A 15,072-nucleotide genomic window follows, 5' to 3' on the forward strand; every position below is an offset into this window, starting at 1 on the left:
CAAGGGGTTCACATACTTTTCTTGCAACTGTATGAGTCATCTGCCCTTGAAAACGACCTTTAAGATGGCCACTGCCAGAAATGCAAGGGGGTGTTTTTCAAAACGATTTCTAAGCAGCAGATAAATAAAGAGTGGAGATACGGATTGATGGGGGAGTTTGCTTTGAATATTAAATATGAATTAAATATTTTAAATTAAATTTTTGGTTTGTGGTGCGGAGTTGCAGTGCAGTTCCACTTTAAGGGAGGTAAGTTAATTAAAAAAAAAAAAAAAGAGAAGAAAACTGATCCATACATTTATTTCTTTATAACACCACATATACATTTTTTGGTTTCTTTTTTTACAAAATAGACATTGTAACATGAGGGTGTTAAAATACAAATGTATATATTTTATGACAACAATATTTTCAAGATGAGTTTTCTTTTAACCCGGAAGCAGTTTATACTAAATTGTCTAAGTCTTAATATGCACTAAATCTATTTTATGAACTTGCTGCTGTCCGAAAGAAACCGATAAAAAAATACCATTGTTGTATTGACCTTCAATCACAACTGGGTTCTGTTCCAAGAAGAGCGCCATGACAGGAGGCAGGATCTGGCAACAAGCAGAAGTGTTGATTGGCTATTCATGAAGAAGCTGCCAATCATTGGCTCTGTCCATATAATGTAGGTCCTACTGCTATGTCTGGAGACCAGAATTCATGAGTATGTAGTAGCTAATAGGCAAACACAACTGAGATTCTATTTTTTTATCAGTTAGAGGTAGACAGAACTATGAAGGTTTAAAAGAAGATTTAGAGATGATTTACATCTATGTATTACAGGAATGCATGTGTTAACATGTGCGTAATCGCAATGCACGGCAAAATATACTACGTTTTGATGTGTTGCAGTGCCATTTATTTTTAATAACACGCTAACACTTGGTTCACATCTGTGCGGGTGGTGCGGCTGTGGGACCCGCACAAATACCTGCAGCCGCACCACCCACACAGAGGAATGTAGGACCCGCAGGCGGGTGCCATTAATTCTAATGGCACTAGAAATCGCAATTATACTGAGAACCGAGGTTCCTGTGTGGGCTGTGATTTCCAACGTAGTGCAGGGACTTCTGCCCTGCGTGTCCCGGGGAATGGGAGTCTATCCAAATGAATGGGCTCTCGTGCCTGCGCAAATCGTGGCCCGCATGACTGCAGGGCTAAGGCAATGCAGAGGCATTGTAACACACTGCAACACATGTAAAGCGCTGCATACATTGACAGCGCTATATAAGTACCTGAAATAAAAAAAAATAAAATAAAATACATGGCAATGCATCACATCGTATTGCAGAGAAAAATTAGATCATGTCTGATATTTGATGCATCGGAAACCCATTAATTTCAATGGACGTAAGCGCATATCATAACGCGCATAAACACAAGTGCATTACACAATGTACAAATGTAAATGGGCCCTTAGTGTATATAAGGGTTAGTCCTAATTAAAACAAATATGGTGAATGATCCATCACTGGCATGTTGGGTAGCCATTGTTATCTAAACGGAACCCTTGGCTATTCTGATAAAGAACAATGCTGCCCGTTTACATGTGCTGAAAACTACAATGGAATGCTGGTGTGTGAACAAGCCCTTCAAGTGTTTTAAAGCCAATGACCACACATTTAATAGAAGGCAGCTTACTAGTTCTTAGTGATTCTGTCTGTATTAGTTTTTTAAGGTTTTTATAGATTTTCACTTGGTGGTCTTGTCAGTAACACACTTCATGTCCTAGGGTCACAACACCAACAATCTGCATTGTATGTGTTAGGCTGGGTTCACATCTATTCAGTGTAGTAACACATGCACATTGATGTGCATTTGTACACACATTGCATTAAAACTTCACATCATTTGAATGGTCTGTCTCTTGTACCAAAGGTGCATATACTTGTTCTCAAGCAGAGCACCACAATGCATGGTAGTCCATTACTATGCATTGTGGTGCAACACAGATGCATTGGCAAGGTGCATCGGGGTGCCATGAACAGTGAATGTCACTGCAGGGCACTAACAGGCAGTATGTGCATTTTTATGCATGTTAGTGCAGGGCATAGATATGAATGCAACCTTTAAAGAGTAGTGTTGTCACCCTAGGCTTCTTTCCTGATTTTGAATACAAACTTCTTACCCTCGTCTCATCTTCATTACACAGTGGGGCAGCCAAGCAACTTTTTTCACTATATGTGCTCATGACTCTTAAACATTTCCTATTTATTCGTTTTCACCATTGTCTGTAACATTCACTGTATTTACAGCAGTATTTTGTGTGGCTCCCAGAAGATGCAAAAGAATGCTGGGTACAGAGGGGTTCAGAGCTGTAAATGCATCAAATACCTATTCAGTGCATCAGCCAACCAACAAGTTTTCAGCATTTTTTGCTAGATGCATGCCATGTGACATCTCTGGAGGTTCATTAATTGTGTGCCACATTCTTTATAAGCGTGTAACAAATGTATCATTATATCAGGAGCCATTTTTCTCTTGCAGTATGAGCTGGCCAGGTTAACACAACACTATATCTCCCAACTGGATTGGGGAATAAGAAAAAGAAGTTGGACCAGACTATTTCCTTCAGACATTCGAATTGCCGCCTTCAGAAGTATATCACCTCCAGCAGATACTTTATTACATCCATTCACTCAAAAGATTAACAGATGATATCGTTCCAGTACCATATTTGAATCAAGATCTTTGCAGAACTCATATTCAAAGGGTGGCATCTCGATGCTAGATTGATTCTTCTCAATGTCCACCACAAAATTATCCTACCAACTAGCGTGGGAGGCAGATCTCGGCACAGATAATGGGGAAAATAGGTGGACAGACTACATAAAGGCATCCTCAACACTGCATTGGTTGAGACAAACTATAAAGTCCTCTCTATATGGTACCTGGTCTCCTCCAGACTCACCAAAATGTATCCGTGGGTATCACCCCTTTGTTTTCAGGGCTGTGGGCAAAAGAGCATCATGTATCATATCTGGTGGACTTCCCCCAAGGTTCAGTAATTTTGGATCAGCATATTTACACTTATTCACACTGTGGCATCTCAATTTACCTAAAACTGCCATAAAGGCGCTCCTGAATGAGCCGGTAATGGACACCCCTAAACACACTCAAAATGTAATATTATTTATATTTTTACTGGCAAAAAATGATGATAGCTAAACCATGGAAATGCTTGGTAGTTCAGCTGGCCGTCACTAAGAACAAGCTTTTATGGATTATAATCCACAAAAATTGGGCAGTATTTTATTAGATAAACAGTCCAATTTTGAGAAAAACTGGGACTCTTGGCTCCAATATTTGCAATACAAGGATTGATATGTGTGTGTGGACAGTGTGTGTGTGTGTGTGTGTGTGTGTGGGGTTCCGGTGGGATTGCAGTCCAGTGGAGCTTCCCTTTTCTTATTACTTTGCTCTTTCTATTCTTTTCTTCTTTCCTTTCCTTCTATTCTTTTCTTCAATCCATCTTCAGATTTGGCTATAAGACACTTAAACTCAGGATCATAGTTCTCTATCGGTACCATTTTGGCTTCACTAATTTTGTGATGGTTCCGTTTTAGAATGTCCTACTGTGATCTTTGCTGGAATTTGGACTGCATCCCATTTGGATGTTCTGAAGGAATGTAATGCTTAGGTGCAGTAGACCCCACTGCTGTGCACTACTTTATAGTCTATGCCATTTGGTGCTGTTCATAACGTTAGCAGACATTCTTATGTTTTGCTTTTGTTCCTCCATCAGACTTAAGTTTTCTTCAAATGTTTGTAACACTTTGCTCTTTAAAAAGACTTTTGGAAACAAAGAAAAAGAAGCTGGAAAGAAAAGTACTTTGTTCCCAGCTGCTAAGACATGAGTACACTGTCCTTTCCTTAAAACATGGACATAGAGAACAGACTCATTCTGAGAGGTGACTTCCAAGGGAGCACAAAGCTATCCATACATATTACAATTCTTGCAGGGTTCTTCCAGGTTCACACATATCCTAAATGTTGCTCTGCTATACAATTAGACTCTTCAAAGCTGAACTCCAGAAAAATAGCTAAATCCAAATAAAATATATATGGAGCTGTTTTACCTGCCAACAAATGTGTATTTCTGTCCATCCAGTCCTGAGATCACATATCCCTGACACACAGCATAACCTTTGGTTGACATCACTTCCATTTAAAAAGTAGGAAATGTTCCCACAGTTTCCTTACTCACACCCCTAAGCGGGTTTAGCTCAACCTACCTAGTCAAGGCCCAAGGTATTGTTTTCATTTAATGTCCACACATGTGCAGGTCAGCCTACTAGACTTCTATGGGGCTGGTAGACATCTACCCAACCCATACTATCCAGCTACCAACCCATGTCTACAGGTCTGAATGTCACACAGACATCAGAACAAGAAACAAGGAAGAATATCATGAACCTCGGAGCGAGATTCAGTAAAGCAAAGTGGGAATTGGGCAACATCTGTTCGGGGGGGTATAAAAAGGAAAAGAAAATTTGTGGGAAAATGTTTCCTTAAGGTGGCCTTCCACTAGTAGATTTTTTACATTTTATATTAGGAATGTTCTTTCAATTTTTTAATGGCTAATCGGGTCAAATGAACCTTCGTCTTCAATCACAGTGACAAGAAAAGTTGAAGGAGCAGGATTAAAAATTCCCAATGAACAAATTTCTAACAGTGTATGTAGTTTTTTGTTTGGCAAAAAAGTCAATTCATTCCAAAAACAAATGGATAAAGTAAATGAAATTCTGAAGTACTTTCAAACGACCTTCATCAAGTTATCAAGCAAACTGAGAATTTTTATATGAATGTTCCTATGAATATTCCTTCAAAAATCTACAAGTGTATTGCCAGCTTTATCAAGGAATGCACTGTTTTCCTTTTTTCCACCTGCAGCCTGCTGACTAGACAGTGAAAAAGAAGAAGCAGACTAATGAGGTCTTCTTCCTACTCACTTTGCTCTCTTCTCCTATTAGCATGTTCTTTGGCAGCAGTTTTACTCCACACCTGATTGGCTCCCAGTTCAGCCCCTCTTTCTCCTAGTCTGCTGTATTGGGGATTACAAGCAGCTGATAACAAGTCAAATTCAGATATTTACACTAGTTTGCATTAAAAAAATACATTGAAAAAATACATGATGTATTAATGAACACAAAGCTATATTACTCTTCGTATTTTATATCTGCCTAGAGTTCAACTTTAAGTAACAGCTTGTAAAATAATATGTTTTCACTGACTTCTTGTTCAATATTTCATAAACAAACATAAAACGCTTGCGCAGGAATTTCCAAGGATTGTTACATACCGCCACATGACACAATGATTTTTAGAATGATGACATGTTGAACACATCCATTCTCAGGGATTCCCATCTTGTCATTTTACAGTGAAAATATACCCAGACGTCTTAAAAAAATTTCCTGATTTATGCAAATAAAGCTGTGAAAAAGTCAAAAAGTCTTTTCAAAATATGTATTTCCATTGGCAAACTAGTACTGTCCCAGGAAAATCAGGGCAATTCCTACTACATTTAGGAGTGTCTACTAGCCAATCACCGTTGCCCATCTAATGGTCTTCTTCGTCATAAGCCCAACCACATTCGTCCACGTAAATGAGATTCTTCTAATAGTGTCTTCTGTAAGCATCCACCTTGCATTCACTAACGTTAATCTCATTCTTATCTGTTTTATAAACACGCAGTTGTTTTCCAGGTTCACAAAGAACTGTTGACCTTTGGCAACGCCAGTACTGGCCTTTGAGATGCCAAGGGGATCTAACGCCTTCACAAAATAATAAATAAGTCGACTTTTATTATATAATATTTGATGATCGCCCAAAAAATATATAATTTGTTCTAGAACACTTCTGTGAATTTCACCATTCACTGGCACTTTAGAGAAAGCTTAAGCCAAAATTCTCTTTGTCATGTAAAAATTTCAGATTGGACAGTTTTAGATCCTAGGTGTTCTTCATTTCTAGTTTTTACATAACACTTGATTAGTAACTGTTTTTAATACAGAGCTCAGTCATTCTCACTGCTGATTGCCACCCTCACTATCAGATCTCCGAATTGGTTCCCCTCGAGCTACTTTCACTGGTAGCCGGCTGAAGTGACCTCTGGAGTAAGTTGCATTTGAAACATCTACGTCTTCTTCCTGGGAGACTCCAACACCAAGTTTACCATCTACATCTAGAAAGAGAGACAATGGTGACCAGAAATGTGTTACTTTACTGGTGATTGCCGGGAAAGGTTCTCAATTATTGAAGCCATGGTATATCTAGTACTAGTTGTCACTTTTAACTGGACATGTTCCTGACACTTATAAGATAGGAGCAAGCCAACTGGATGAGTTGTGCAACATCTTCACCTTTACAGAACAAGTCCAGTTGAAGGTGACTACTACTTCAATGGATCTAGACAACCTCGATTTTCTGATTCAAACAAAAGAAGATTGTAGCAATCAACTCAGTTAGTATATATACTGTATATGTGTATAATATAAATATATATATATATATATATATAAAAAATACATGCACACATGTTGGTATCCCTATAGCATATAGTCTACAGCAGCCTTTCTCAATCTTATTACCCCCAGGGATCCTTCTAAACAATTTGCAGGTCTAGAAAAATCCCTGTTGAAACCAATTCATTGTGGGTCAGTAAGAAAAATGCACCCTACATTCAAAGTCAGTGGGTACAATGTCCTACTTACAGTGGAGGTCAGAATGTAAGATGGACAGACATATTGGTGTTGCTGTCTCTTTTAAGTGTCATTGACCCCAGAACTATGCAGGCACCATCAATAAGCCACAGCTCAAGGAAAGGAACCCCTAGAGACCTCTGGAGGAACCCTAGACTGGGCTACAGGCATGTGCGACCCCTACTGTGTTAATACTAGCCTGTTTACCCATAGGGCAGATGCATCAAGAAGGAACCAACCACAAATGGGCTGCCTTGTTAAAACATGAGCCAAGTTCTGATAGGAAATAGATGTTTTGCTATCTCCATTGACCCAAGAAGAAAAGTGCAGCTAAGTGATATACACAAGTGAAATTGTCAAGCCATGCCCAAGGCCTTTAACAGGGCTTTATTAGCAATCCAATAAATGGTTTAACAAATAAATACATGGAAACCAGTCTTATATTGAGTCTGAAGGTTGAAAGATATATAAATATATGTTTTCAACAAATAAAGGGAAGACCGGAACCCTAGATTCTAATTGCAGCTGTGGTTGGAATTACACTTTAATAGGCTTACTTGGGGCAAGAAAAGGAAACATAAACCCTTGCAATCACAGATGCCTCCCATTTGGCCTCTGGATTTGATGAAGAGCCTAGCTCCTTTTAATGCTGGGAATCTGTTCTAAGAAAAGAACATTTTTTACCCACATCTTGAAGTACCTGCTTAGGCTGGTTATACGATCATAATGGACCTGTGTACTGGCAGTCCCCTTTACTGGGGAACAGCCCATTTTCCTGGTGAGCCAGGTTTTCCTATTAAATAATAAACATGTTGGGAGGTACAAAAATGATTTTAATCTCCCTATTCATAATAAAATGCTAATGAAAACATTCCCTTATCTGCAACATTTTACACTATGTAGGATTATAGGGTAGTGGGTCCTAAACAGAGGTATAGGAGCTACCAAGAAACCCTCTATACATGTGTTAATGTAGCCAGTGCTTTTATCTGAACATCTGCTGTGTTCTACACTCCAAAATAACATGAAATACTGTATAACACAGGAGACAGAATTAGAAGAAAAGAAATTGCAATATGAACACCTTTAACTCATTTGTGGTACAGAAGTAAATTAATTGAGTTTAAAACACTACAGACAGATGGAAAGTTACCTGGTGGTTGAGGACAAGCTTCAGCACCCTCTGTTGGACCCTAAAACAGATTACCAATACAGAATTACTTCCATGAAAAATACTTTTATATATTATAGTACTATTATATTTTTTTTAGATCGTTTATTTTTATATGATAAAATTTCTATTAGTTAATTACCTATTTATATCTATTACCCAATTTAGTCTCCTTTCCCTTTTTTTACCTAACCTCTCTTAATCCTTTTAATTCTCTTAAATTGTTTTTTTTATTTTTTATTTTTCTATGTCTTTTTTTGCATCTACATTATTTTTCCTTCTTGATCTTTCTTCTGTCTCATCCCTTTCTATCTCTTCCAACTGTCACTGCATTGCAACAGGCATCAGCACAGCTCTAAACTGCAAAAAAAACTGTACTTGAGTTCGGTAGGTTAACGACTGTATGTGTTTTGAGACTTATCGCAAATATATTGATGCGAATTTCCCTGCACATGCTTTTTTTTTTAATTCTTCCTTTTTTCTAACCGTTTTCTGGCCAATCACATGACATCTTTAATGATTCCTATTTTGTCCTGGTATCAGCAATTCTGCATACTGCAGAGGATGGTACCCATGTAGTGGCATGACTGCCATTCTCTGCAGCTCACAGGCAGGGCTGTGGATAAGGGGGTACCACCAGTCCTCCTGTACGGGGCCCAGGCCAGCAGGAAGGCCCAGGCAGCTGGGTGAATAGGATGTGGGCAGGGAGGGTGACCAGCACAACTGGGGGCAATTACAGTCACCTGATAGCCGGCTTCTTCTCCTGTCCTGCTGGCTTTCAGCTACAGTAGAGAGAGCCATACAGGGGATCGGTTCCGCTAATTGCCCAACTCCCCCCCCCCCCCGCCACACCTATCACCCTCCCTGTGCACAATATGTTTCCCCTGCTGCCTAGGCCCCTCATCCTTGCAATGCTGCTGGCTTCCCTCCTCTCCTTCCCACCAGCACCTGCAAGCACACTGCAATACACTGCAAGCTGCACAAGGATCCTTCAGTGTCCAGTTACCAGCCCCTTCCTTTCCTGAATCAATACAATGAGTGATCAGTACCCATCACTCACTGTGTTCATTCATAACTGAAGCATAGTAAACTGTGTGTTTTTTGTTTTTTGTGGGAAAGGGGGCACTGCCAGGTTGGCTGTATGGAGTCCCCGTGATTTCTAACAGCAGCCCTGCTCACAGGAAGTGGGTTAAATGATGCTGGATGTCATTCACTAAAGGAGTGACAGTCAGCAGTGGAGGAGAAGATGAAGTGCAGTACTGGAGAGTGGAAAAGTAAGTACTACTTTGTCAGTTTTCCATAGCAGTCTCTACAGCAAATTTCTCTAGTGATATACAACACTAATTGTATAGAGGTTCTCACATTTTACAGTATATACATACATTTTATCCAAATGTAGTTGCCAATTGCTATTGTTATCCACAGAAATCACACTGTATCTAGATAATGCTAGGTCCCCCATGCTCCTAGATTCCATAGGAGACATATAGGGGTTGATTTACTAAAGGCAAATAGACTGTGCACTTTGCAAAGTGCAGTTGCGCTCTGCAAAAGCAGTTGCTCCAGAGCTTAATAAATGAGCAGAGGCTCTGCTGACTTCCATCATCCAATCATGTGCAAGCAAAAGTGCTTTTCTCAATTTTCCTTGCACGTGATTGGGTATTCCTTGCAAAGTGAATCTTTATCTCATTTACAAAGCCCTGGAGCAACTGCACTTCCAGAGTGGAACTTCACCTTCTATTTGCCTTTAGTAAATCAACCCCATAGTCCAGGGGTGGGCAACTGTGGCCCTCCAGCTGTTGGTGAACTACAAGTCCCATCATGTCTCTGCCTTTGGGAGTCATGCTTGTAACTGTCAGTTTTGCAATGCCTCATGGGACTTGCAGTTCTACAACAGCTGGAGGGCCACAGTTGCCCACCCCTGGCATAGTCCACAATAACTAAAGTTACATCCTTGGTGAAGTGACTTGATGGAATGCTGAACAACAATATTGCATCCACCCCATTCAACCATAGAAAAGGGAGCAGAATGTCATCATTATATTAGCCTTCGGATTTAACTGCCAGCTGTAGTCATTTTCAGCGCAGAACTTTTAATATTGAATAAAAAGTAAAAATAACAGAGTCAGGATAGTCCTAGCAATATTAGGATGGGGGGGGGTGTACGAGTGTGGAAGGTACTAGATCCAGCCTGGATCTGTATATTTTGTATAGTCCTGGTGCGTAGTCACCAGTATATTAATATTTGGGACACTTCGGACAAGCTCAGTACACCTGCTCTTAAAATGGTAAATATTGCATCTCAAGTAAAACCCATTCCAGTAAGTTTTTATTTTTTTTAATAATTAAACAGAAGTGTACTGTATACATATAATACATTTTTTTGTACCCCCTCCCCCCGATAAACCTACATTTAACATTTTCTATTCCAATTATTTTGTTTTCAAGAAGTACCTCTGATGAGACATAATTACTGGGTCTTTCTGCTGGTTTTTGCTCTCTGATGATATAGAGTTTGGTGGGAAGGGCAAGTAGGCTCCTGTAAACATCCCAGCATGAATTTTATATGAAAGAACAAATCCCTGGCATTCTTTTAGATGTGCATGCTCCTCTGATGGACACTGGGTGCTGCAGACTTTAGATGTGCAATCTGTTGACTACTTGCTTGACTACACTAGAGTGTAGCAGATTTCACAGCTAATATGCATTTCTAAAGGAATGTCAGGAATATGTGCTTTCAGAAAATACTCAGGAAAACCAGTACTTTGACTGACGTCAGCCCTACTGATTATGCCCACACATGACAAAAAACAAAAATGATTGATGCCAAGGCAAGCTAATAGCAGTGAGAGGCTGTGCATCCACGGTACGAATCAGGAAGAAAGAGGATCGATGAGAACTGAAATTGTTCACACAGTTAATGCTGATAGGCTTAACCTCTTCCCGTCCGCCCATTACCTATAGACGGCGGACGGAAACCTTGAGGATGCGGTCTAACGTACCTGTATGTCAGCCTGCATCCTCAGCTCCTGCACGGCTCACAGAGCACGCACCCGGAAGTCCAGGTGATCCCATGGTGTTTTACCATGTGACTGCTGTGACCAATCACAGCACTCACATTGTAAACATTGAAAGTGAAAGTGAAGATCGGTTCCCTCTGCTCTCAGTGTGAGGGCAAAGAAGGGATGCAGCAGCTTGTGAGTGAGCAGCAGCCTGTCAGGCAGCATGTACACTCGCAAAGTGGTGTGCCAGCCACCCCAATGTCCCTGATCACTGCCCATTATGGTCTATACAATACAGCCAAACCTGTCACCTGTCCCAGTGCACACAATAACATGGCCATACACCACACCAATGTCCTAATCACCACCATATCAGCGTCAAGATCACTCCCATACCAGCGCCCTGATGACCGCCATATGCTGTACCAGCACCCTAATCACCCCATACGCTGTACCAGCACCCTAATCACCACCATACACCATACCAGTATTCTGATCACCCCATACGGGCATCCTGATCATTGCCATACCCAAACCAGTGTCCTGATTATTGCCATACCTCATACCAGCACCCTGATGACCGCCATATGCTATACCAGTGTCGTAAACACCACCATATGCCATACTAGCACACTGATCACCCTATACGCAGTACCAGTATCCTGATCACCGCCATACCCCATACCAGTATTCTGATCACCCCATACTGGCACCCTGATCATTGCCATACCCATACAGGCATCCTGATCATTGCCATACCCATACCGGCGTCCTGATCATTGCCATACCCATACCGGCGTCCTGATCATTGCCATACCCATACCGGCGTCCTGATCATTGCCATACCCATATCGGCGTCCTGATCATTGCCATACCCATACCGGTGTCCTGATCATTGCCACACCCATACCGGCATCCTGATCAATGCCATACCCATATCGGCATCCTGATCATTGCCATACCCATATCGGCGTCCTGATCATTGCCACACCCATATCGGCATCCTGATCATTGCCACACCCATATCGGCATCCTGATCATTGCCACACCCATATCAGCATCCTGATCATTGCTACACCCATATCAGCATCCTGATCATTGCCACACCCATATCAGCATCCTGATCATTGCTACACCCATATCAGCATCCTGATCATTGCTACACCCATAGCGGCATCCTGATCATTGCCACACCCATAGCGGCATCCTGATCATTGCCACACCCATATCAGCATCCTGATCATTGCTACACCCATATCAGCATCCTGATCATTGCCACACCCATATCAGCATCCTGATCATTGCTACACCCATATCAGCATCCTGATCATTGCTACACCCATAGCGGCATCCTGATCATTGCCACACCCATAGCGGCATCCTGATCATTGCCACACCCATATCAGCATCCTGATCATTGCCACACCCATACAGGCATCCTGATCATTGCCATACCCATATCAGCATCCTGATCATTGCCATACCCATACTGGTATCCTGATCATTGCCATACTCATACCAGCGTCCTGATCACCCTATGCGCTGTACCAGTATCCTGATCACCACCATGCCCCATGCCAGCATCCTGAGCACTCAATACGCCATACCAGCATTCTGATCACCCGCATACCTCATACCAGTTTCCTGATGACCACCATACCCCATAACAGCATCCTGAACACCCCATACCAGCGTCCTGATCACTGTCATACCAGCATCCCGATCACAGCCATACCAATGTCCTGATCACTGTCATACCAGCATCCCGATCACAGCCATACCAATGTCCTGATCACTGTCATACCAGCATCCTGATCACAGCCATACGTCATCATAACGTTCTGATCACTGCCATACATCATATCAGCGTCCAGCATTTTAGGGTCTCAACTGATGAATTTTCAAATATAAATCTCATACTTTGTAGACTATATAGCTTTCACACAGACTAAATAATATATACTGTTTTGGGTTATTTTTACCCCAAAAATGTAGCAGAATACATTTTGGCCTAAATTTATGAAGAAAGATTATTTATTTGCAAAATGTTATACCAAAGCGTTATCCATGCAGAGGACTGGAGGAGGGATCAGGTTTCAGAGGGTGAAAATGCTCTTTAAGCTTGTTGACCATATCTTTCACTGTAAGATACACCCGTCAACCCTGTGTCTATGGTGTGTATGCGGTGGAACTAACAAGGAGGTGAAGCCTCCATCAGACACCATCTTATATCCTGCCCCCATAGTGTTTAGCAATATGAGAACCAGGAGGAGGAGGGAGGGGACTCTCATTTATCCAGATTGTATATGGCCACATGTGTGACTATAGTCATGTAGGCTGCAGAGATGGGAAAAATGAGCACATAAACTGTTTGGAAAGGAACTGGATCTGGAGCATGCTCAGTAGATGTGGAAATGGGTGGTTTACACAATATCAGGCTCCAGCGGGGACACAGAAAAGAAGGTAGGGACAGCGAACAGCAGAATCAACCAGGATTTTTGTAATCTACAGAAAACGAACACTCTACTGGCAAAGTGAGTATGAACACAAGGTAATTTAGCTTGTATGAATAGTTTATAAAGATTTGAGTTTAATGACATTTTATGATAGCTGCTGCAGCTTCAAATGATTATGTTGTGGAGATGCAAGTTTGCAAGGAATTGGGTGTAATCAGTTTCAACAGAGGAGAGGACCTGCTACAGGGATGGGGAAAAATAATAAGACTGGATTTGAGCTTTAAAGAATGTAAGGAAACTTAAAGGGTACTTTCTGGGTGCAAAGCTTCAGAGGTGGGGTACTTGGCAAACATCTGAGGTTACATCAGGTTATATAACACAGTAAAGTTGCTGAGTACAATCATTTCTCTTACTTCTGACTCTAGTAGTTCAACAGAATCCATTTCTGCCTCGGAAGGCTCCTCTGCTGTCCCCTGGTGGCCAGATATGGGAAGCTCATCCATCCCAAATATTTTCTCGTAGTTGATGATGAGGAATTCGACAGCTTGTGCCTGGTACCCAGAATCCAGCAGACAGGTCATCGGCTTGTCCTGTCCAGGAGATGGACGAATCAACGTTGGGCCGAAGATAATTCCCAGGTTATTAGGATTCATTTTGTTCTCCTCAAATCTCTCTGAAACACTGAAAGCAAACAAGGGGAGGATAGGTTGCATCTGCACACTCAAATGATTTCAATAGTTCATTAAAATTTTCCAGTATCTGAAATATACATATTATTATTATACAGGATTTATATAGCGCCAACAGTTTGCTGAGCACTTTACACTATAACGGGAGACAATACAGCAACAATACAGTTCAATACAAGAGGGTTAGGAGGGCCCTGCTCCTATGAAATCACACGTGTATTTTATATATTAAAGTCCAACTCTGAAAAAAATTTCTCTTTTAGATCTAGGTAAGATTTAGCTGACCCTCCTCTCCTTTGTGCTGCTAGATGGGTCCTTGCAACACCTTCTTCTCCACAATACAATTCAAGGTCCTGACATCATCAAGACCAGTACAGGGCCCATAGCCATGCACTGGACAGGATGATGCAGAGGACAGTCCTGGAGCGCAGAGGAGTGCCATTTGCTGGAGGAGCAGAGGATAAGGTAAGTAAACGCACTTCTCTTCTCCCTTATACAAAATGAGCCGGTAACCCCTGCAGTGCTGGCGCAGCCCCACTGCAAGGGATCATTTTAAACTTTCCCAGATCTGGGCTTTACAGCTGAGTGCAGTGCAGAGAGTTAAATGCTCATTTTTATTTAATGTAATGTAATAAACACTTTTACTTCCCATATCTCTGACTCCCCCACTCACCCCTTCTCTGTGACGCTCTGGCTGGTTGGTGGTCCTCACCTTCCTTGCTTACAATGCAGGACTGATAGCCGTACATTGCTCATGATAATGTCACAGTTGTGTTCATCAGCCAAAGTGCCAAAGAGAAACGGGTGCAGGGGGACTAGTGCAATGGATGCAGGAGCCTGCGGTAGCAAGGGATATGGTACTATGTAAGTGAATGTGCCTTTTCCTGGTACCATAGGCATACATGAGCATTTAGCCCTTGCAGCACAAGGGTAGTTTTTTCATCTGCTCATAGTTGAGCTCTAAAATGTTTCTAAACCCAAAAGCCAAGCAGCAGGGTTGTAGAAAA

General features: G+C 41.5%; 1 protein-coding gene across 2 annotated transcripts in view; it reads right to left on the bottom strand.

Moving 5' to 3' along the window:
- Positions 1-282: 282 nt before the first annotated feature.
- GMIP (GEM interacting protein) overlaps positions 283-15,072 on the bottom strand; it is a 107,557-nt gene continuing 92,767 nt past the window's right edge. For both annotated transcript variants that reach the window (XM_089651759.1, XM_089651758.1), the window contains 3 exons: positions 13,790-14,057; positions 7,901-7,940; positions 283-6,230 (listed from right to left, as the gene is read on the bottom strand). In XM_089651759.1, coding sequence (XP_089507885.1) covers positions 6,073-6,230; positions 7,901-7,940; positions 13,790-14,057 — 466 coding nt within the window. In that variant the 3' untranslated portion in view covers positions 283-6,072. The remainder of the gene's footprint in view (positions 6,231-7,900; positions 7,941-13,789; positions 14,058-15,072) is intronic.

This window comes from Staurois parvus, unplaced genomic scaffold (assembly GCF_062004578.1).
Source record: "Staurois parvus isolate SC_StPar_1 unplaced genomic scaffold, SC_StPar_1.0 ptg000662l, whole genome shotgun sequence".
Taxonomy (NCBI): Eukaryota; Metazoa; Chordata; class Amphibia; order Anura; family Ranidae; genus Staurois; species Staurois parvus.